The 25,747-nt window shown below is 38.9% G+C and overlaps 1 protein-coding gene across 2 annotated transcripts in view; it reads left to right on the forward strand.

The window, feature by feature from the left end:
* LOC140560265 (metabotropic glutamate receptor 4-like) overlaps positions 1–25,747 on the forward strand; it is a 164,700-nt gene that overhangs the window by 23,589 nt on the left and 115,364 nt on the right. For both annotated transcript variants that reach the window (XM_072684592.1, XM_072684593.1), the window contains exon 2: positions 24,841–25,715. In XM_072684592.1, coding sequence (XP_072540693.1) covers positions 25,191–25,715 — 525 coding nt within the window. In that variant the 5' untranslated portion in view covers positions 24,841–25,190. The remainder of the gene's footprint in view (positions 1–24,840; positions 25,716–25,747) is intronic.

The raw sequence follows: 25,747 nt of genomic DNA on the forward strand, positions 1-25,747 counted from the left end.
ATGAATGTGACCTACTTTTTAATGTCCGATATCAATACTGCAACCTTGAGTATCTGCGTATACTGAAAGCAATCCAATACCATCTTTATATCTTTCTTACTCTTTTTGTGATTATTTTTGATAGACTGACAGATCTTTATTCGCCTGAAAATTCCAAAGCTACTCTAAATGTGTACTCTAATGTGTCTAAATGTCGTGATCATGAATTTACTTCACATCTGTACGTTTGTCTGTAAATTACAGCTGAGTTATGAAGCATATAATCACGACTTGTAGGCTTGAACCGTGCATTTACTTGATAGTTTAGGGTAATGGATTGCATTATACTTTTTTCCTCTGACATGCAATCCAGTGAGTTTGGCCCACCACTACTATCCATGCTCAAAAAATGTGTTTTTCTATAAGAATGGAAGAGAACTAATTGAAAAAATAGAGCCCTTTGTTTTAGAGTCACTTCATAATGTTTAGTGTTCATTTACCAGTTGCTGTAGCTAATTTAGACTGGATTGATAATGCTGAAAAAAATAATTTGCCATAATGTTAATTATACAACAAACAAAACCTACATCTGATAACAGTGTGACTGGTCATGTACTATATCATTAAATATCATATATATTATCATAAATATTATATCATTTGAAATTAATAACAATCCAAATGTATCTAAATTGATTCACACACCACAATTTCTCATTAGGTTAAATCGGATTGTTCTGTAAAAACTGTCCAACCTGACAACAGTTTCTATGAAAGAATGAATTTGAGTGTGTATTTATTGCAAAATCTCCAGCAATTTGTCCACTAAGGAATCCATTTCACAAGGGCTTTGTGTTGGCATTGCAGGAGGTTCATGAGAACACTTTAGCAACTGTGTTTTCCAGCCACTACTATAATAATAACCACAGCATTCTGTAGGTGTGTGAAATTACATAATGTAGTCGCTTGTATTGTTGCCACACAGGCTATCGGAAGAAATTCTATATGATACAATAGTTATGTGAATGTAACAGTGCTGGTCTTAGTATCCCTGCCTTTGCACTGTGCTTTGTCTTGTGCCCCCTGGGACAGCTATAATGAAAGTATAAGATAATACAGCATAGCTGTCTAACACACCCATGCCTAACACAGCTATTAATAGAGGGTTCTAGGCAGCAGAAAGGGTGAACCCTGAAACCATTCTACCTTTTGTAGGCTTACAAGCGTTCAAGAAGATTGTGTAATGTAATCTGCTTTGTTCTATATCTTTGTTCTTTCAAAGATATGATCTTGGACCATTTGGATCCTTGCCCAGTAATCAGCAATCTATGTGGCAAACTACAGGGGTATATGATTTACCATAGCATATCATCTAATTATTTTATATATGACACTGGAATAAGATGATGTTGTTGTGATATGAGAATTTGATTGGAAACACAAGATAATTTGTGAAAATGCATAAACATACATACACTTATTGAGCAGTTTAATAGGAAGACCAGTGTACCCACTCCTTTGTGCAATTATCTAATCAGCAAATGGTGTGGCAGCAGTGCAGTGCATAATAACATACAAATATAGGCCAGCAGCTTCAGAAAATCAGGTTGGAGAAAAATGTGATCTCAGTGATTTTAAACCTGGCATGATTGATGGTTCCAGACAGGTTGGTTTGAGTATTTCAAGTATAATAGTAATAGCTGTTCTCCTGGAATATTCAACACAACAATCTCTAGAGTTCGCTCAGAATGGAGCAATTGAGCAAACACATCCAGTGAGCGTCAGTACTGGGGATGGACAAGCCTTTGTTGATGCCTTGTTTCACTTCTGTCAGGTAAGAACAGAAAGCTGAGGTTGCATTGTGCATACGGAATGCTTGACAGAGCCCATCTGAGTATTGTTGCTGACCATGTGAATCTCTTTATGGCCATGATTTACTCATATTTTAATGTCTACTTCGTGCCTTATGTCCCAAAGCAAAAGTTGTCTCACACAGGTTACATGAACCTGAGTTCTTCAGTGGTCGGATCTGAATCCAATAGGACATCTGGTAGAACAAAACAAGCATTAAAATGCACCCAAGAATTGTGACGCAATCATGTCAACATGGATCTCAAAGGAATGAGTGAATTAGGGATTAGTGTAGTCTTCCTAATAAATTGTTTGGTGAGTGTATAACTGTATATTTCTCATTGTTACCAATACTGGTAGACTAATATATAAAAAATAAACTATATATACAAATGTTTGTGGACACCCCTTCTAATGACTGTATTCAGGTACTTTAAGTTGCACCCTTTGCTGACACAGAATACACAAAAATGCTTGTCTTGTCCCTATAGAGAGGTAGATTAACATGAACCTATTGCCATCATGCCTAATGCCAGGTGTGGGCTAGAGAGATATGAAGCCCCCCCAGCATTGAGCTGTGGAGCAGTGGAACTGTGCCCCATCCAATATCTTGGGGATGATATATATACACACACACCATATTTCCAAAAGTATTCACTCACCCATCCAAATCATTGAATTCAGGTGTTACAATCAATTCCGTGGCCAAAGGTGTAAAACCAAGCACCTAGGCATGCAGACCTGGGCGTGCTTCTACAAACATTTGTGAAAGAATGGATCGCTCTCAGAAGCTCAGTGAATTCCAGTGTGGTACCGTGATAGGATGCCACTTGTGCAACAAGTCCAGAAAAAGAAAATTCTCTGCTACTAAATATACCACAGTCAACTGTCAGTGGTATTATAACAAAGTGGAAGCGATTGGAAATGGCATCAACTCAGCGAAGTGATAGGCCACGTAAAATGACAGTGCGGGGTCAGTGGATGCTGAGGCGCAGAGGTTGCCAACTTTCTGCTGAGTTAATTGCTACTCAGCAGAAAGCTGCATCCAAGCCTTACACCACCAAGCGCAATGCAAAGCGTCAGATGCAGTGTTGTAAAGCACGCCAGCACTGGACTCTAGAGCAGTGGAGACGTGTTCTCTGGAGTGACGAATCACACTTCTATGTATGGCTATCCGATGGACAAGTCCTGGTTTGGCGCTTGCCAGGAGAACGATACTTGTCTAAATGCATTGTGCCAAGTGTAAAGTTTGTTGGAGGGGGGATTATGGTGTGGGGTTGTTTATCAGGAGTTCAGCCCCTTAGTTCCAGTAAAATAGATTCTTAATGCTTCAGCACACCAAGAGATATTGGTTAATTTCATTCATTTGTGGGAACCTGTCTTGACCTCAACCATTAGAACATGTTTGGGATGAATTAGAGCAGAGACTGAGAGCCAGGCCTTCTTGTCCAACATCAGTGTCTGACCTTGCACTACAAATGCACTACTGGAAGAATGGTAAGAATTCCCATAAACACCCTTAAACCTTGTGGAAAGCCTTCCCAGAAGAGTTAAAGCTGTTACAGCTGCAAAGGGTGGCCCAACATCATATTAAACCCTATGGATTAAGAATGGGATGTCACTGAAGTTTATATGCATGCGAAGGCAAGCGATCGAATACTTTTGACAATATAGTGTGTGTGTATATATATATATATATATATATATATATATATATTGCAATATACAATATGTACATGTATTTCTATACTGTCACTGTACATTCTCAGATAATCACAGGTTAATGCACTATTACTGCTTATTTACTTAACATATTTAACAGATTTGGAAAATGTATATTATGTATATTATGATTACATTATGATGATTTTATTTTATATCATGATGGTTTATCGCATGATGGATATTTTTTCCAATATGTTCAACAAAACATTTGTCAAGTTACTGACAAATTCTCCTTTTAAGTTTGTTTCCTTACAGGCTTACATACATATAATCACAGGCAGTGAACAAGGCCATAAAAATCATATATTAAAGCTTTTCCACATCTACATACAGCACTGGTGCTTTTCTGCGGTAGAGATCTGTAAAGTGATGTAATAAGAAATAAATGAGATAAATGAGTTCAAAGACTTGAAATGACTGGAACACTTAAACTCCATTCTTTGTCAATGTTTATGGATGGAGCAGTGTTCCACCCATGCACTGGTTCTGATAAGCCTTCATCAAATGCTGAAAATCCAACCATTCATTCCGATCTCCATGACAACGTGGGACCAGAGACTAGCATTGTGATCCACCACCCTACAATATAGGCCTACCCCGCAATTCAGAAATCTTGACGCTGTAGCAGCTCAGCTCACATAAAATTAATTATGCATTCAGCACATCATGCGACACACAAAACGACTTGACAATATATAATGCATCCTATGGCATGTAACTGATATGGAAATGTCCAACGTCTCAGTGTTTTGATCCTGAGTACAATTTGACTGTGCTGTGTGACCACTATATGCTAATGCTTGGGGTTGCTGATGCACTGCAAATTACATGTAGTAAAAATTCTCCACTCACAATGTAGCCAGGAAAACAGCAAGGTTCTCTCTTCACAGAAAGCTTGAGCGAGGGAAAGAGAGAGAAAGAGAGAAAGAGAGAAAGAGAAGCGAGGGAGCGAGCACACGGCAGCTTCATCCTTACACAAAGACATTTCCACCGAGGCTGACACTCCTGACGTTAAATTGGACCAAATGGGTTTATACACCAATTGAGTCCACTGATTAGACCTTCATTAGACATAATACACAAATCTGTGTGGGTTTTCTGAGGAAATAAACCCCAGAAGGGGTTCTGAAGTTATTTTAATTAGCAGCTGATTAAGTGGAAAATTGTGACATCTAATAGAGAAAATAATGAGAGTGCATAAGGTAAAGGTTAATGGGAGACAGCAGTGAGTGGGGTGGTGAGAGAGACAAAGAGTGAGACGGAGAGAGCAAGATAGAGAGAGAGAGAGAGAGAAAGACATTTCTCAGTAGGATGAGCATCTCTAATCAGAGCGTGAGATCCATATGGAACAGTAGAAAATGTTACAAATATAAATGGTAATGCTCGTATATACACATCAGATGTAATACATTCACAAGATGAAAAACAAATAGCGAGCAAGAGAGAGAGAGAAACAGAGAGAGAAGCAGAGAGAGAAACAGAGAGAGAAAAAAGAGCCCCCAAAAAAGACAGATGACAAAATCAGGTCCTGGAAGATGGTCATCCTCATTATCATGAGAAGAGCATGGATCTTGAAGAGAGCATCAAGTGGCGGACTGAGACACAGAAGGCTGATTAAGGCAATCAAACCTATAACGACACGGAAATCTGTGTTACGATAGAAATCCTTTAAGCAGAACCTGGACATGCCGAGAAACAAGAAAACAACCTCTGGCCGTTCGATTTTGTTTGAGGACGATTTTTTTTCAGGCTTCTCCAGTCCAGTTTTTGTAAATTGATGCAGAGACACTCTCTGAGAAATAGAACATTGGGCAGTTGTCATGTGAATTGCTTCTCAACAGCGAAGAACCACTCTCTGTATATGCAGTCCACCTCGACCAGTGCTCAGATCTATGGGGTAGGTCAGGAGGAAGATTGGTTCTTGGATGCACTGCAAAAAATAATATCTGAGCAAGTGAAATCATCTTAAACCTTTGCTCAATATCTGATCTTTCTCATTTTGAGATCGTTGTCAGAATGTTTAAGGATGATCTAACTTCAAACGTGCCAGAATGTCTTTGTTTAAGTCGGGTGCAAGTGTGCAGTTCGAAAAGAGGCGGCACAGACCCTCCCAGTGGATTGGGTAATCTACTAGATATTACAAATTCACTAGATTTATGATTCAGTCCTGCTAGTGTAACAGGCTATGACTGTGTGTGTGTGTGTGTGTGTGTGACCATGATTTGATTATTAATTTGAAACTGAATATTCTGCCCACTTCCAACAAGACAAAACCATGTGTCTGTTTTTTAGAACTGATTTATGTATTTTTACATTTGTGTTTAGGCATTTTTAGGCTGTGGTCAATCGACTGTGGTGGAACAGTTTGACCAGCGGCTTAAAGCAGATGCAGGTACATATCAACCAATTGTGGCGGTGAGAAGGCAGGACCTAAGGATACATGTTTAAAGCTGTAAAAGTTTGTACACCAAAGGTTTGGCGACTGTAAAAAAAACAATGCGAAATCCCAGGCATTTCATGCAATTAAAAAATTCCAGCTGGACGTATTATTTAAATCATAACAAGAGGACATATCCGGGTGTTCTGAGTGTTGGTCATATCTTCCTACATAAGGAACCATTATTGTAAAAGGGATGTGAGTGTGAGGAATGTAATGAAGAATGTTAAAAGGTTCATCACACATTTATCACTTTCACAAAAATGGTAAAATTCGATGGCATCCATCGAAGAACCTTTTTATAGCACCTTCATTTTCAGTGTGTAAGAGATCATTTTTTACAATGTGGAGGAGTGGTAGAGTCTCGTGGAGGCATATTAGCTCTATACTCACCTCCCTTTGATGCTTTTCCCTCTCTTTGAAGCAACCTCCAGAAGTGACATATCAGCAGGCATCAGTCCATGCTGATCTAGCTTGCAGGATAAAGGCCAGCTCTACACAGGGTAATACTCTACGCAGAGTACTGACAGTCATAGTGAAACTAGCTTAGCCATGTTACATCTGGAAGCCTTCGCTAAGCTATTCTAAAATCCTGACATATGCTGGAAGGCGGTCTATAGATAAATCGGTGAGCGTGACTATGATGGATGTCATCACTATTGACTGCGGGCCTTAAATTTAGAAGGACCACTCAGATAAGAGATGCACCAGACTCGTCAGGCACCGATTAGTCTCAGTGTAACAACTCATCAAAGTATGATAGGTCTGACGGGCCCCAACATAAAAGCATGGACACGGGGGCGTTTATGGTTCCTGAAGTGTGAAATTATCACAGATTCTTTTGACGGATCCTAGTGTAGAGGGCGGCACCAGCACAAAGGAAGCCAAGCAGTTTTAACTTGCTTATACCAAAAGAGATTGGACACGCTAGCACATTCAGGAGCGAATTTCAGAGAGGAGAGCTGCTATTACTGTGCGGTTCCACGCTTGTGGCGGCACTGGCTTCGGTCAATCCGGGCAGCATCAGGTTTGGAGAAATTTTAAGTCGTGATGATCTGTAATATTTTGGAACATTGAGCCAAACAGCGAAAAAATATTACCCTTTAAAACACACCATTAACCATCATGTCCTGTGTTTATACATAATTGCATTGGTGTCTGTCCCAGTATGTGGAAGAGATGAATATATTCAATCACTTCCACTAATGATACTGGAGTCATTCTGTGAGTCAGATGAAGCTAGAGGACTCTCCTTCCATCACTGTATCCTGGATCCATTAGCTAAGCTCCCTGTGTCTAGGCCATTAATGAGAAGTCAATAACAGAGCAGTGGGGTTGTGATCACCTGCCACCTTTTAACAAGATCTTTGACTAACGCCACTCATAAGCTCAAGCAAATACATTTGAGCACATGTGACAGAGCATTTTCATATATACAGAATAGGGCCGTCATTATCATCGTCATGATTATATGTAGACTGACATATCTGACAGATGATTCATTAATAAATCATTATTTTCTTCAAAAAAAAGAAGGAAAGTTCTTCTGCAAATCTTATATCGTGGATAGCTACTTTATAGTTAATAAACTTAGATTCTCACAGCCTGCGGTTGCATTCATTCACCCGCTCTTCCTTTAAAAATGCTGCTAGTTCTGTGATATTTTTGTCCATCATGTATGCACAGCATGTTTAAGATCTAACATGTTTTTAATGCTGTTCATGTTCACTGCATGTGTTGGGTCATTATCCTGTTGTAGAAGCCAACCTTGTTTCAGCTTTATTTTCTTGGCTGTGCAGTGTTTCCTGTGCTGTCACTGGCTGCCACACAACTCCACAGCTTAATAGACCCAACCCTATGCTTAACAGTTGGCAAAAGTTTTTTGCATACTTCAAATGTTGACTTTCTCCTGATGACTCTTCTATACAGGTCAGTTTTATCGTCCAGCAATGCTGCACGATAGAACAGTGCACCACCACTCTTGTATCTACGAATCCTTTTTGTAAGCTCTTCAGGGGTTTGCTTTGCCTCTCTGGCCAGCATATGTGGGTTTTCTCAGTCTTCCAGATCTTGCTTTCTATAGTTCCCTTTACCTCTCACTGTCATGTGTCTATAAATGCAGATACATTGCTGCTTTGTTGCCAACACATTTTACTGATTCACCTAATCATCATAGATTCACTGAAAATGCAACATTTTATTTGATTGTTATTCTTTTTTATTCAGTTATGTCAGTTCCAATGCAGAGCATGGAATAGTTTCATTGTGTTTAATTTTCATCACTGGGCCCTAATGTAGAGGGTGAATGATTTGTCTTTATAGCTCGGTTGAAGTAATTCCTAAGTGCTTGCTCCCGACTGACCCCTGGAATTGGTTTATATCAGTAATGTGCACACCTCTGCTCATGAAGACATAATTCTCAAGATAGTGTCACTTAGAATGACAGGTCATGGTGGTATTATGACAAGCCATAATGACAGCAATACCAGCACACTCTGAAAAATTAAAAGTGTCAAGAATTCTTTGGAGCAGTACCATTATAGAACCACACTTTGGATCTCTCAAAAAGATTGAAAAGACAGGGCATATAAAAATTATAAACGAGATGTAAGTGTGAGGAACCTTTTTTTTACTATTTAAACTAACCTCATTCCTTATAGAACCCTCTGTGTGAGGGTTCTATAATTGTGTAAGGGTACTATCACAAGGCTTGTTCTATGGTCAAGCAAAAAGCCAAACAGAAATGTATATTTCTAATGGTGTAGAGATATACGGTCAGTAATGTTACACTACAGTATTTTCTAATTAGGAGAGTTTATGTTGAAGACCTAAGGTTTGCTGAGTACTGAATGCCCTTTTAGTAAGAGCTGTCCTGAAAACTCAGCTGGTGCATCTGTTAAGCAGCACTGAGCAACATAACCCTTGACAGAAGCAAGGAGAGGAGTCAGAAAGTGGATGATGTTGGAGTCAGCAGTGAATAAGGAGCAACTCAAGGGAGCTTCTAGCTCTGCACCTGTCAGCCACTAACTCCTCTCCCATCTGCAGACTATAATTCCCCCCTCAAACCTGCAGATTCTGGTCTCTGCGGCAGAGAAACAGATACAAAACTGGGCCAGGGCCTCTGTTTTATCCCCTTTGCCCTTGCACACTTCCTTAACTGATTCCTGATTCTCAACCTCCATTATTTAGACTGAGAGATTGTCTGGTGAGGTGATTTGTGTCTGATTATTTATTTTTTTTATGGAAAAAAGCTTATTAGCAAAAGAAGGTTGACTTTGGGTATTTGACATAGTTTCCATTCTTTTTTTGTCTAGAGAGCTTTCTAGCATGAAGTCAAAATCCACAACTTCCTAAAATAACAAAGCTCACTGTCAGCAGTGTAGCCCAGTTGAGAAATCTACTTTAATAAGCATAGCATTCATTACATAGAGCTGGTGGGCTGGCTGGAAGGAGTTGAAAAAGTGTTGTAATATACAGTAGATGTCTGCAAGTTGTATATTCAATCCTATTAGCACTGCTCTGGGTTGAGACGCAGGGCAGATCAAACAACCACAGTGAGACAAACTGTGCTGTGATAATATCACATCTCTTTTTCTCTGATCAACAATATTCTCCAAAGTCAGACAGATAAACATTGACACAAGTTCAATACACCAACGTTGTGTCCGTTCATACAGGACATGTATTTTCTTTATACTAGTAGCCTTAGTAAGTGTCTGGAAGTCTGAAACTGAACATTCAAACTGACCTAAACTGGCAAGCCCAAAGCCAATGCCCTTCCCATGCCTTTTTCAAGACTTTTGTTAAGCTTAATTCTCAAAATCTTCCTCAGAAGGATGTTTTGGCAATAAAAGGTTTAGGACAGACTCTATCCTCTTTTTACCCATCTGTCCACTATTACAGGAAACTGGAAAGATTCCTTTAAATCTCCTGTAGCAAAGGATTGTGGGATAATTATAAGCTAATTGATCTAGTCATGCATTACCCATAAATGTGTGCTTTCAAAGCAGCTGTTGCAAGGCTGAACTAAAGACTGTTGATGAAAATGCATGTGAGGGCGTGGGAGAGGAACAGTGTCCATCTGTTGTATGATCATGTGCTTGAAGCCCATTTTTATACACTTATTATAGTGGCACTAATTTGTGTCTAAAGATCAGTTAGTTTTATACCAGGAACAGCAAGGAAGAAACAAAAGTTAAATAAAAACACTCACCCACAATACTCAGAAATGTGGACAATGTCATGGAAGCTCATATATAATCAGATTCAATGAATTACATTTTTCTGAAAGATAACCTGTAAATCTGTCCAATTTGACCTGAACACAATATAAACATGCTGTACTACACTCTTAAAAATGGTTCTTCAAGAGTTCTTTGGTAAAGGCAATGACTCTATGAGAAATCGCAGAATAATTTGGATGCTTGGATGTGTCTTGACCTAGTTAAAGTGTTCTTCGCATTGGAGGAATGATCTTTATAGAACCCTTTTTAAAGCAAAGGGTTTTAATTTGGATGTCCACATAGGTTTACTTGTAGTTTGCTTGTCATTTGGTCTTCCGTGCATCATCAGAAGGTCCTTGGAAAAATATGAATTAGCTAAGAAAATGCCATTAACTCAAACTGTAGATTCACAAGTAGGGATAGGCGAATCGATACTGAAATATTGAAACTTCTGACCTTGTGAGAAAATATTTAAAGAGTGTATTCTGTAAGCAGTAAAACTGAACTCATATCTTTTAATGTGTTTGATGGTGAAAAAAAAGACTGCAGAGAAATGTATAGGATAGGAATTACCATTCCCTCTGGCCTTTTCCTCTGATTCATACACTAACGCACAAACATGCTCACAGCCACATGAGACCGTGGATGGTCTATAATGACAAATTATTTAGAATTATTTCACTAAACATTCAGTTAATGTGACAGTTTATTTAATAAACTATCCCAGAAGAAAGAAATATTCTAATTAAAGCTCCTCTTAATCTCATTTGATTCTCCTAGACACAGTCCTATCTGGAAACAGTGTGAGACTTAAGCAATATTCTCACGTTTCTGAGATCTGACTGTTATGTAGATACTACAAAAAACAAAGCGATTATTGGAACAATGGAACAATTAAATTGAACACATTCACAAATTAACCATTTTGTTAACTTAATAACGATTTTAAGACATGTTCTATGATCTTCTAGAGTTTAAAAAAGTATTGCTTGGATAAAAATGAGCAAAAATTACAGACAAGTTTTCAGTAATTCCCAGAAATCATTAGGCCTTCTCTAAAGCCCTAAAATGCCCTAAGTGTTCCCCACTGATAGATGTGTAAGGTTTTATGAGAAGGCATCAGTGCTAATTCATCTAGAAGTCTTGCTCTTAATGGCTTTGGGACACATTTCAAAATGAAGGTTTGCAAGAATGCTCAAATTGAGACAAAATGGTGCAGCAGAAGAAGTAGAGCTGAATTTGTGATTGGGCTGCAATGTTCCCCATTAACATTACTTACATATTTTTATATCCATAGAAATAATGATAATATATGAACACCCATGTTGCATCTCAGGCATTAACATGTCCAATAACTGTGTCTAACAAATAAGAATCCTTTTTTTGTTGTTTTGTTTCAGAAATAATTGAATTGCTGGTCATTACCGCCCACTGGTAAAATAGATCTATAATTGTTCTTAGAGTTATAAGCCATTTTAATAATATGTGACTGGGGGTAAAATACTCACCTTACTTAGCTCTTTTTCTTTCATTAGATTCATCCTTTTAACTGTGATGGTTCCTCTATTGCACATGGCGCCTCTTCCCTGATTAGATGCCGTTCTTTTTAATGAAAGCAATGTCTCTGTGCCTTCCAGCAATTTGTTCCTCTTAATGTAATTATTGACTGAGTTAATGCATTACAAGTGTACTTTATGTCCATGCAATTGAGATACCTGATGTAAAACATATTGATTAAAGTAGGTGTTGAGACATTTTTGGAATACTTGAGTGTTTATATTGTTTAAAAAAACAGACTTTACAGCAGGGTGCAGGCTGCACTGTTAACAGCACCTTATGCTGCAGGAAAACGCTTCAAGCTCCTTAATTTCAAGGTCCATAATCTCTGATTTTTACTAAAATGAAATGCAAACAGGAAAAATGCACACAACAGAAAAATAACAGAAACAGAGTGGAGTTAAAAGAACTGAATATTGGAATGAGAAACATGCCTGAAACCCTTACTCCTCCCATTCTAACATCCTGTACCGTGTTTATACCAATGTTTTTCTTACTCTGCCATAGCTCTCATTCCACTTATCACAGGGTGATCTGGCATTCTACCACAAAGCAAACTCAATCAAACTCCCAGCCGAAAGTTCTCTCCTTACACCCCCCGTCTCCTGGTGCATCCTGCCATATGATTATATTTTATTATATAATACAGGCGTAAAAAAAACTTCAGACAGGCTTCGGACAAATAGTAGATATTGCAGCTTCAGACACTATTAAAGTGCACTATTAAAAGTGCACTATTAAAAAAACTTGCATCACAAACCCATTTGTAGTTTATTATGGAACTTAAAAAATCTTTTTTTTGTGTAAATATGTGACTCAGTGACCATTAGACCATGAGTTTTTGTTAATGTGCATCATTTAGAATATGGATGCCCAAGCCTGGTCCTGGACATTAACTGCCCTGCAGAGCTCTAACACTGGTGTAACACACCTGATATGAGTACTGACGGCCTTCTGGGGCTTCAGAATATTAGAACTCAGAATATTAGAGTTTCAGATGAACTTAGATTGTGTTTTTTTTTTTATATTCATTATAAATCCTAGTTTTTACTTTATTGACTGAAGTGGTCCAACTCCAGTACAACGCTGTCAATCTAAAGACTGTTCTTGTTTGGCAGATGCAGTCACATGCCTACCAGGAGCAATTTCTTCATTTGAACACTTTCGATAAAGGATACATTTTTGTTTGTTTGCTTGTTTAATTAAGCTTGAATTAACTTGTGTCTTCTTAGTAGGACGAACATCAGAAACAGCTAATCAACACATCTGTTGCAAAACAAGAGGGAAAAGGTGTAAGGGCTTTATATCACATTTAATGGCTCTCATAAAATGAAAATAAGGATTTATACTTGAAGCCAAGACACATTCAAGGGAGTGATATGAAACCTCAAATCAGTTCAAGCCCTCGGCAGCCTGGTGGTGTTCATGAATGATGTGGCAGGCATGTGAGCTGTGTCTATATTGCTAATGATATTCTTGGTGGTCGCACTGCAGCAAGGTTGCAGTTGAACGGTCAGTTGCAGAGTGAGCGAGATGGTGATTGACCAGGTTCGCTTCGCTTCGTATCTTTTTCTTTTTCTCTATTCTTTTCCCACAGAGCATCACTGCATGGCACTGTGAGTTACCGAGCTCCTCCTTCACGTCTGGGGGCAGATGAAGGCTAATGCTCCTGCAGTAGAGCAAGAGCGAACCAGAGAGAGGCAGAGATATGCTTGATGTTGCCTCTTGTCCTCATTTACATGTTTTTTTCCAAACGTCGTGCCAAAGTGCTGGGATCAGAGAGCCGACACAGTCTCCTTTTGAAGTTTAAATAGATGTTGATGGTTCCCCTCTTTTAGAGCTGGCAGTGTGCGCAGAGTAATTTTTTTTTTACCATGAAATTACCACAAGAGAAACAGGTTGCAGGGCTGCTTCAAAACATGCAATGCGATGTTTGTTTTATACAGTTCCAGTTCTACGTACCATAAAACCGATGCCTGGCCATGCTTACTGAGGATATTGTCCTCCTCTTGCAGTACATTCAAACATGATGCATGTTTTAGTCCTCCTGTGCTTTGATACATAAAGGGTTCAAAAGCATATTGGTTATGATAACTGCAGGAAGATGAAAAATGAGCTGAAGAAAGTGGGCCAGCATTGAAGGGTCTGCTCAAAGAACTATGTCCCCATTTTCAGTTTAGTGTATAACATTGTATTGCTCTGTAACAAGCATAAAAAGCAAGTCTAAATGGCTGGCCTGATAGTCCTCTTTAAAGAGCTTTGTTTTCATATTGTGAAATAATTAAATACTGCCTTTGACTATGGTTGTCTAAACATGCTTTATGAGTCTCAGCATAAGTTCAAGCATAATGTGCTGTTATTATTTCTTTCATCCGTTAGAACACACATGCTTCCACGAGAATATCGCAGAGAAATTCCAAACAAAAATGTGTTTGCTGTCATCTTCATCATAATGTGTTTCACTAAAAAGTCTTTTTGAGCATATTTATGATTTATTCATTTTGCAACTTGTTTTCAAATATTCATTCAGCTACGTGAACTGACGGAAGAACGTCAGTTACGATGTTCTTCCCATAAAGCATATGTTTTTCCTTAGAATGCACTTTCCTGGCATTATTGTGCAAGAATCCAGCCACCACCAAAAGAAACACTTTCTCATACCTTTCTCAGGCATTCCTGGGCAAGCTGAAAGGCATGAGGACTGAGGCGGTAGAGTAGTATTACAGGAATTTACACAAATAGTTATGCAGTATTACGCATTTCTTGCTAGTGTTGTCCTGCCTGCTTCCCCAGAGTTACATAGTGCAGTTATCAGTGTGCTGAGCCTGGAGTAGCAAAAACAGAGACAATGTTCTCCTTGTTACAAGTCAGTGGAGCATCACGGTGATTCTGAAGCTGTTATTTTAACATAAAAATGCTACATAATGTTGCCTTCAATTGCATCGCTGTATGGAGTTGAAAGAAAATATACTTTTCAGTGGATTGGAACATCTACATTAAACACTGAAAAGCCTTTTTAGCACATTTAGGACTATTTATGACTTAATTTTGCTGCTTGTTTTCAAATATTTATTCAGATATGCAAACTGAAGGGAATGTGAGTTACCCTTTTCTTCCCGGAAAGCCCTTTCTTCCCGTGGAGTACACTTTCCTTTAAATGGCATCGTGGTATCATAAGGGACCCTGCTAGAGAGTTGGAAAACACACTTTCCAATGGATTGGAGCATCTACACTGCCTACAGCTGTCACATTCCCAGAAATGATGCCGTTCTCAGAATGCATTACAGCGCAAACCTTTACTATTCGAAACTTTGTAGTAAGAGAGTGGCTGCACTGGGCTTCTGATTTACTTCAGCCTAATTGTTTAGCGTTCAGATGAATCCATCCATCCATGCACACTCCATTGCTGAGCTGTGAAAGGTTGTTCCACAGTGCAGCCTGGTATCGACATTTTCTTGCTCTGCTGATGTAAGGCATTTTTTATACTGTGACATCCCAAACTCCAAAGATCCATGTTTTTCTTCAGGCTAGATGTGTGTCCCCTGTTGCCCACCAAACCACAGTCTGCTGATGAAATATTAACCACCTCCACAGCTTATCTTTGTACAGAGTGTGGTAGAGTTCCCACTAGACAATGACAATGATTTATTTAGCTCTAAAGACCTGTCTTCCAATTAGGGAGGCAAGAATGACACTTCTGAAGGTCACCAAGTCAGCATACTGTTTGTTCTGCTCACTTTCTCAGGTATAGGTCAGAAAGGTATTGTTTGATTCTTGCCTAAAACTGCAAAGGAGCCTCAGAGTACACCCTCACTGTTGGAGGTGCCAGGAAGGGCTGTTTGAAGCAATGGCATAGAAGAACTACTTTTGGGTTCCCTTAAAGATCCCGTCAGTGGATTGTTTATGTAAATTTCTCCTTTGTAAATTTCTCAATTTGAAGAATCTTGTGAAGAATGTAAAGAGCGTAACTACACTTCGATAATAGGAGGTTCATTATAAAGTTAAATGTGAAAGATTCACTTATTTTAATAAAATTTCAATTAAAATTATATTTCTAATAACATATTGGTCAAGATTTGTACAGTAAATCATAGCAATTTCTCAAGAAGTTTCAATCCTACAGAATTTGTTTTCTGAACTCAGTAAACTGTGCCTGTGCATCATGTTATGGCACACCTCACTGCCAGAAGCTCACAGCTGGATGTGGACAGCAACAGCCAGGGTGACCCATACTTTAGTCCCCACAGAGTTAGAAAGGGTCATGTTCTTTGCTCAAGGGCACAACAAGAGTAGGTAAAGCAGAATATTATGTCTTGATGCGCTTCTGCTTTCTAACATGAAGGGATAGCCCAAAGCTGTAGGACCAGTATTTAGTAATAGCTTAAAGCATTAGGACCAATATTCAGTAATTGTCTAAAAGCTGTAAGTACAACATTAAGTGACAGCCTAAACCTTTAAGCCCAATGTTTATTGAGAGCCAAAAGCTGTGGGTCTAATTTTAAATGATAGCTTAAACATGTAGGTCTAAGGTTAAGTGACTGCCTAAAGTTGTAGATTCAGTGTTAAATGATAGCCTAAAACTTTAGAACCAATTTCAAGTGACAGCCTATAGCTGTAGATCCAATGTTAAGTGGCACCCTATAGCTTTAACACCAATGCTCAGTAATAGCCTAACACTGTAAGTGCAATGTCAAGTGATAGCCTAAAACTTTAAGTATAATGTGATAATGCGATAGGACCAATGTTATGTAATGACACAAAGCTTTAGGTTGAATGTTCACTAACCTAACCCCATAGGTTCAATGTTAAGTGATACCTTAAAGCTGTAGGTCCAATGTTAATTAATAGCCCAAATCTTTCAGGCCAATATTAAATATTAGCCTTAAGCTATAAATACAGTGTTAATCTAAAGCTTGAAGCTTTAAATCCAGTATTAAGGAATAGCCTACAGCTTTATGTCCAGTGTTAAGTGATAGCTTAAAGCTGTAGGTTCAATGTTAAGTGATAACCTAAAACATTAGAAACTTTGCAAAATGTACTGTGCTGCCTCCTTTGGTATGATGCCATCTGAAAATAGCCTATGACTGTCTGTGTATTACAGCAGTTTCTGTTGTTACTGTAATTCAATGAAGAGTGGATTTGAGTTTTCTTCATTTCTTCAGTTCAAAGGGTTTTCTCTCCGGGGCTTTCTTCTGTCCACAGGGTGGTTTGATGGGTTGCCCACCTCTACAATGACTCAGTTCATAAAGACCGCCCTAATGGAGCACTTCTTTCCCTGTCTTGTTCTTTTGCTCTCTTGTTCCCAGAACAGATTCCATCATTACAGAGCAATTCAAAGCTGAAAGCGTGTTTTAGTAACTCTATTTATGTGATGGGAAAATCAACTCTGTCAAAAACTGCCATGTTCTATTCAACATTTGTCAGTAAGGCACTCTGGCCACTTAGGTTTCTCAATCATCTTTTTTTTATTGCGACTAAAAAACCTGAAATCACTGGTCATGTTAAATTAATTTTTTTATTCATTAATAACTCATAAAACTAATATCATTTCAATTTGATTTAAATTTAAATAGCACCAGCTGAGCTTTCTAACAGAACACTCATTTCAATTTTGCTTTGAGATCTATGTACTAGTTTTCAAATATAAGTAATTCAATTAATTACTTAATTACTTATACTATTGTTGTTAATGCTGTAAACATTTCACTTTTTATTACTTAATTTTTAGAAATATAAATTAAATGCAAATCCTCGTCCTCACAGCGGTACACTTACTCATTCATCTTATCAGCCAATCATGTGGCAGCATTATAAAGCATAAAATCATCCAGATACAGGACAGTAGCTTTAGGGAAAGCTCACACCAGCCATCACAATGTGAAAAAAAGAGATCTCAGTGATTTTGTGGAGCATAATTGTTGGTGGCAGGATGTTTTGCGTAGTTCTATAACTGTGGATCTCCTAGAATTTTTAGTGCTCTTGAGTTAACTGGAATGGTGCAATAAAGAGGAAACATCTAGTAAGAGAAACTGGTTAAAGCTGAAAGAAAGGCTACAGTAACTCAGATAACCACTCTGTACAATTGTGGAGAGCAGGAAAGCATCTCTGAATGCACAACATATCCCTACTTAAGGCGGACGGGCTACAACAGCAGGAGACCATGTCGGGTTCCACTTCTGTCAGCCAAGAACAGAAAGCTGAGGCTGCAGTGATGAGTCACAGGCTCACCAAAACTAGATAGTCGAAGGCTGGAAAAACAGTCTGATCTGATGAATTTGGATTTCTGAAAAGGCACACAGATAGTAGGGTCAGAATTTGAATCCTTTGACTCAACCTGTCTTTTGACTCAACAGACCAGGGTGATAGAGGTATTATATTGATGTGGGGAATGTTTTGGCACATTTTGGGCCCATTAATACTAATCAATCATTGCATAAATGCCCCATATTTAGATTTTGTTGCTGACTTATGTCCTATATTTTGAATAAAGTTGAAAAAGACAAAAATATAAAACAACTATATAAACTATAACAACAAAATATATTTATATTATTATATTAGACACTACTGGAGACTACTGGACATCCGTTGCACTTCCCGCTGTGGATGTATACAACATTAGCTACATGTCTAAACCTTGCTTATTTTTATTTTTAGTATTTTCAGCTTCAGGAAGACTGAGGGAAAATACACAGCCTGCATTATTTGACACTTCTTTCTTCTCCTGTAGTCACTGGTGTTCTCTTCTCTCTTCATTGCAGTCACACATGCCATCTGTGCAGCTTCTTCTCTGGCTCATAGCTCAGCTGTGAAACAGAGAACAGGTATGACCTCCACTTTTCCATTCAGTCTGCAGTGATTAAACTGAATTTGCAGTGAATGAACTGGGACAAATGACTTACCTAATGGAAATATGGCGTGTATTCAAAGGAGCATGTCACCTTCAGTCTGTTTACAATGGATATACATTGGATCTCCTAGATAGTGAGATTCTATTTCAGTTCACCTTCTTACAGGCTAGCACAGACACCATTTTTTTAATTTGCTGAGAGATTGAAGAAAGATTGTTCTTTTAAGATCAATTACAGCTAACTGATGGCACCGTGTCAGTCCAGTGTGCTCACCAAAGCAGAGGAAAGGAGATGTCTTCAAATAGGAAGTACAGATGACAGTTGTAGATAGAGCATGAGCAGAACTCACTTTGTCTATATCCTTAAAGCAATAATTAGGCCAAAAGTGCCAAAAAATTTTGCACTTCCTATCTTCTTCTAAATGGTTAAATCAAGACATGGTTGCTGTCTGACGTTTTGCAGTAGGCCATAAGTCTAATTGCAAGTCTAACTAACAAGCAATGGAAACTTTAGCCACCAGTCTAGCTCCAGTTTTTATAGATAAGAGAATGTTGTACACAGTCGGGATCCACATAAGCAAGCCTATCTGAGATTAATTTACAATTCAACACAGTCTGAGACGACTGGGGCATGTTGTTTGCATGATGCAAGCAAGTGGCTATAAGTGTTCTTTACTCATTACTCACTAGCCTCGTAGCACCAGTTCAAAACTAAAGAAGCAGGCCTGAGATACCTAAGATCTTTTGGCTGATTGACTTCATTTCCAGCATAAAGAACGCAGTTGGTGAGCATTAGATTGGTTCTGTTCTATATATAAAAATCCCACTGAGACAGAAATTTATCCAATTTGAGCTCTTTATTTTGCTCATTCAGAGCAGAAATTGCTCTCTGTTTAGAAACTTGGAAATGGAGCATAATAAATGCATATGAATGATAATGGATTACAGGATGTGGAGCAGACATTAATTATCACTATTTATAATGACCGTACAAAACACAGCCAAGAGCAGTACAGATATAGACACGAGAACCTGATTTAAAAATGGCTTTTGTATCATTTTTGTTTTCTCAATATACTCAACATTTAGACATAGCAGTGCTTTTAATGACTGCACGACTGAGCAATATGGGTTGAAAATAGGCTGTGACACCTGCTATATGACAAAGCCACATGACAAAGCTTTAGTACAGCAATCAAAGAAATCCTTACAAAGCATTGTGGATCGAGTCATAGATAGAGTCATAGAAAGCACAAACTACGATTGATTCTGCTGGTGTTGTGCCTGCTCAGTTCCACACACATAAAATGTCCAATACTCTCTTGCAGGGCACGTTCAGTGCATTCATGTATCATGTAGATTCATGCATCTGTTTACATGCTGATTTTAAACCGCCATCTACCATCAAATGCTTGGAATTGTGGGTTTAACGCTGGGTAGGCTCTCGAGCCCCTATGACCCTTACTGGGGCAAGCAGATAAGACAACAATCGGATCAATGTACTTTTTATGTTTTAAGCTTAAGTAGAAGGGACTAAACATTATATGTTAGAACAACGTACAAAATACACAATCCTTAATGGAGTTATATATTTATATATTTGGAATTATATATACCCTAACATTGCATTTATTTGACAGCTAAATGTTTAACTGACTTAACTGACCAAAACCAGTATAATCGTTTGGCAAAAGCCTCACTCCGCAGCAAGTCCGGCATCCTACCAGAATACAAAATATAAATGTACACCTAAGAGAAGGTAGGTGGGGGGGGGGGGGGGGGGGGTACAACAACAACACACTAATGGTGAGTGATTAACAACACACACACAATAAGCAAATATGCCAGAGCCAGCAACCTTGTTGGAAAACCCTTCAGTTCACTGTATATAAATAAAGATCACATTTGAATGTAGAAAATGATTAAAACCTTTCACTTGACTCATAGATCAGACCTAATTAGTGAGTTAAACACAATGCGGAATTACAGTGGATCTCTCTGGATTCTTTTCAGCTAATTTGTGTAAGGTCAATGTTTTGGCATGTTTTGAATTAAGGTGAATTTATTGAGTGATTGTCATGTTAAAAAAAAAAAAAAAAAAAAAAAAAAAGAAAATATATATATATATATATATATATATATATATATATATATATATATATATATATAATTATTTTAATAGTTGAATCTCTGGCCTCAGTTTTGCAAGTTATAAGAGTTAACATTTTCTGCACTGCAAAGTGTGACTACATGTTGTCTGGGAATCACCGTATTTTAAGAAACTATAAGAAATGATAAAGTGATAAACAGTTGAATGTAATTATCTATTTAGAATCATTTGGTCAGCTAGTTTGTAGAACCAGGTTGAATACTTTGACATTTGTTTACCAGCAAACTGTATATTTACTTATTATAACTTCATTCATTTAACTATTCTAGAATCATCTAAGTGTATGCTACTCATTCTGGGCCCATGGCCGCTCACAAGATGTCTTAAACATGTTTGAAATCGTATATTAAAATACGTTTGCACACTTATCTGCACCCAAATGGAATTTCATTTAGTGAAAACATTGCCTTTAGGCTTACGGGTTATAGTGTATGTTCATGTTGATGTGCATGAATAGTGATGTGCAGGTCCATACACAGACATTTTGGGCTTGAGGGTAATAAGGCACTGTCAGAGTGAATGAAATCCAATTAAATGTAATTTCATTTAATCACACTGTGTGCGGCGGATGTGGTTTCATGTATGCAAGAAAATGAGTTACATGCATCTATGACAGATCGGACTAGACTGAAGCGAAATCCCCACATGTGGCTGGATCTTGGCCAAAGGGGCAACCAGGATAAAGGCTGAGGAGCAATGAAGCTCTTGGAATCCAAGTCGATCCACTGGATAACCAAGATATTGGACAATGTTATATAAAGTAGAATAATTATGTATACACAGCAAACCAAGACCTATGTCCTTCTTGTCCACTAAACTTATAAATAAAGGTGCCATAGAAGAACCATTTTTAGTTTTTGTGAAGGGTCAGGTTCTTCACACTCACACATCTTATTTACAAGCATGATGCCATGATTTTTCTATGGCATTGCTCGAAGAACCTTTTGAAGCACCTCTTTTTTTAAAGAGTGTAGTTCAGTCTGTGTATGGGTCTAGTGGTATGTGCTATTTTACACATCTTAAAAGCTTTCTGGTCTCTTTGGTGTTGGAAAAGAATTTAAGGACAGTAAACATGGCATATTTGTTTGCGTATTTGCAAACTAAGGTTAGTAAGCCTTTCTGAGTCACAGGTAAAGGAGATACAGCTAAGATGGATTACTTCTGCAGCTATATTAAGTAGTATAAAGTCTTCTTGCACTTATCCAATTTCAGGCATGAAATCTCATGGTATTAATTAACAAACCTCCACAGCCGACACAGCCCCAGCGCATCACATGAGGTGTAGGGTGGAGTGCTTGCTGTAAGCGAGTGGGAGGATCTGAGAGTTTGGGTAATGAGTGATCTTTAGCAGCAGGTGCGTGACCCTCCCCCTATATTACTCAATGAGATCAGAGTCAGTGTTAGTTAAATAACCCTATCTCAGAAAGCACTGCACGCACACAGCAGCTGCATTTGCCCACAATAAAACAAAGGCACAATACCAATACACTTTCAAGTAAATTACCTGAAACAAACAGTGCAAAGGAGAGCATGGAACATATGGACCGGGCTCCTCATTCTCAGGGGAAGGAATTTCTTCTGGGCTCTCTTATCAAAGCACAGCGTTGAAAAAACATTTCATAGTCCCTTCAGAAGCCCTGTTGTGAGTCTTTGAAGTAGCATGCGCTCGAGGAGACATCTCATGCACATTCTATTAGTAGTGGAGGAGGGGGAGGGCAGAGAAAAAGAGAGAAAAGGTGAGATCAAATGAGAGATGGTCAACCTGGCTCAGTACAGGAATTACAGGCCATTAAGGTATGCTGCTGCTGTGCTACTGCAATATCTTATACTGGATTAAAGCCGTTATCGGATTTCACGAAATTCAATACACATACCTGGATTTTAGTAATAATCGGGTTATTCGCTGCATGTTTACCAAATCTTTCATTTTTCAGCATCTGTGCTCGCATCACTGGAGAAGAGCTGCCCAGAAGCAATAAGCATGCTTGAAAAAAGACAGCATTAAGTTCACTCATGTCAGTCTGCTGCCATATTCCATTGACTGGCTTCCTACAGCTGCTTACATCAGATTTAAAACTGATGTTTGCCTGCAAGCCAAAAATGGACCAGTGTCCCTGGTGAAAACCCGATCTAGACCCTGATCTTTTACACCTCAAGCAGAGATTTGACCTTGGGAAGATGGCTATCAAGACATAGGCATGTGAACCACTGTTGGTTCCTACTTGTGTCTTCTGAGTTTGTATACGATGTGTATGTTATGATAAAGGTAAATAATTATAACTCAGAGAAAAGGGTTTTTCTTTGAGTACATTTTTACCTCAGACAACCTTGCCATCTCCTCGTCATGAATGGATTTGAAAGAAATCGTTTTGAAATGGAAAACAATGTCTCAGGCATCAGGCAATGTTTTCGAAAACTTTATGCAATTGATTTCTGTAAGAGAGTTTTAGAGACATTCAGTTTACAAGATATCTGGTTCCTATCAATGCCGCTTTGAACAATTTTAAAGATGTGCAAATGCACACACACAGCTTGTCTAGTCCTTGTTGAGAAATAATGCCAATAGAATAAGACTCTCTGGGGCAGATAAACATGAACCTATTGCCAGGTGTAGGCTGGAGGAGGACACAGTGTTCTCTGGAATGATGGTGCTTTATGCAATACTTTTGGGATGATTTGTGGAGTTGGGGATAAGGTGGAGTGGTGATCGTCCCACATTCTGACCTCCCTAGTGTTCCTATCACTGAATGCGTTACATCCTCACAGCAATGAATGAGCAGGTGTCCCAATACTTTAGTAATAATTTAGTCCATATAGTGTATCTCGCCACACTTCCCTCCTTGCATTTTACTAAGAGACTGGACAGACACAGGAGCTGCCACGATTTATAAGGAGAGGCAGGGGGCTCACGAATCACGTCTGTGATTGGTCTGTCAGTTGGCACTGCCAGATGCCATTGGTGCCAGTGATCTGTCCTACCGTCATGCCTTTTTTTTTGGTTTATAACAGATTTACTGAAGCACATATACGGGTGATAGAGTAATTATTGCCAAAGTTGGATTTGCAGTCATCCTTTTATTCTTTATGTATAAACGTAAAGTTGTGAATACTGTTTTAATGCGTGAGTGAGTGACAAATGGCAGTGGCTTACACTTTATAGCATGTTCTAATGACATCCATTACCACTGTGTGTTTTGACTGCAATTACAGGCCAGTCAGTTACTGCACAGACACAGATGCTACTGTCATGCCTAGATGAAATAAAGCAGCCTAAGACATTTCCAGTGTGCTGTACAAAATGAAAAAGCTTGAGTGCTCAAACAAAATGATAAGTTAGGTGTTGCGTGGGCATGAAAACACATGCTTACTGTTCCGTTAATTGCAGGTAACGTCTCCCAAATTCAAACTATAATTTAAGCATCTTTCTGTGCAACCACTAATAGCCATAGCAACTCCGCATAATGATTTGTACAGTGTTTCCTTATTTGTAAAATGCTCATTTCATTCTCATTTGCAGTAAAGGTACATTGTGTTAACAGCCATGTAAAGGCTTACAGGAGGTTTGTGCTCATCCTGTGAAGACTTGCACAGCAAGCATGAGGAATCATTTCAATAAGGCATCATTTCCATCAACACAATTCTGTTTATCAGAGACACTTGAGATTGTGTCGAGATGTTCATCAGACTGCAGCTGCTTCAGTCAGAATTGATGGTAAAAATGTATATGTGGTTACTAACACTCCACCCTATTGACCTTGGGAGCCTATGGCAACCTTTTAAATGGAAGATGCACAGAGAGAGGGGGTTTAAGTGTGCAAGTGAATGAGAGAGAAAGAAAGAGAGAGAGAGACGGAGAGAGAGAGAGAGAGAGAGAGAGAGAGAGAGAGAGAGAGAGAGAGAGAGAAAGAGCAGTTCACAGCAAGATGCAAAGAAATACATTTAAACAGAAAAACAGAAGATAAGGCAGAACTGCTCCTACCGATCCAGACGTGTCTTCCACTCTTCACTCCCTTTGTGACTCATTCCTTTTCATCATTATGTTTTCCAGGACATCACTGAGGTGGGCAAAGCGCTGTGGCCTTACGGACTGACCTCCAGCCTACCCCTCAGAGAGGAAGAGATTGAAAAACCAGAAGGAGGGAAATACTTTTGATTAACTTGTCTGAATCACCCTGAGAAGAATATTCATGGACTAGAAAGACAATGGAGTCAAATGTGACTACTTCTAGGAATGCCAAATGTCCAAGCCATGTCATCCTGGTGGACTGAAAAATCAATAAAACAATAAGATGATTCTACACTTCTGAAAGTTGCCACTATTGATCACCTTCTTCATCAAGCCAAACCATTTCTTATCAAAGTTGATAGAGTGACGTGGATAAGATCTGAGCTGTTGCCATGTCTTCACATTGGTCGAGTGGAGTCAGATGGACCAAGTGTGGTTTATGTTCTCTCCTGGTTCTTGTCAGTTTCTTTCTGTCCATATTGGCAGCGAGAGCCAAAGGACCAGGCCATGTGCATCTGAACTCCATTCGCATTGATGGAGACATTTCCCTGGGAGGACTATTTCCAGTCCATGCACGAGGCCATGGAGGAAAGCCCTGTGGGGAGCTGAAAAAAGAGAAAGGAATCCATCGCCTGGAGGCCATGCTCTTCGCTCTGGACCGCATCAACAATGACCACGAGCTGCTCCCCAACATCACATTGGGAGCCCGTATTCTGGACACCTGCTCACGAGACACTCACGCTCTGGAACAGTCTCTCACTTTTGTCCAGGCACTCATAGAGAAGGATGGGACAGATGTGAAATGTCCAGAAGGTGCAACACCGATCATCACCAAGCCTGAGAGAGTTGTAGGCGTCATTGGTGCTTCCTCCAGCTCTGTGTCTATCATGGTGGCCAACATCCTTCGTTTGTTTAAGGTAAGCACTAAGCTAGGTTCTTCTCTATATGT

The sequence above is a fragment of the Salminus brasiliensis genome, chromosome 7 (assembly GCF_030463535.1).
Source record: "Salminus brasiliensis chromosome 7, fSalBra1.hap2, whole genome shotgun sequence".
Taxonomy (NCBI): domain Eukaryota; kingdom Metazoa; phylum Chordata; class Actinopteri; order Characiformes; family Bryconidae; genus Salminus; species Salminus brasiliensis.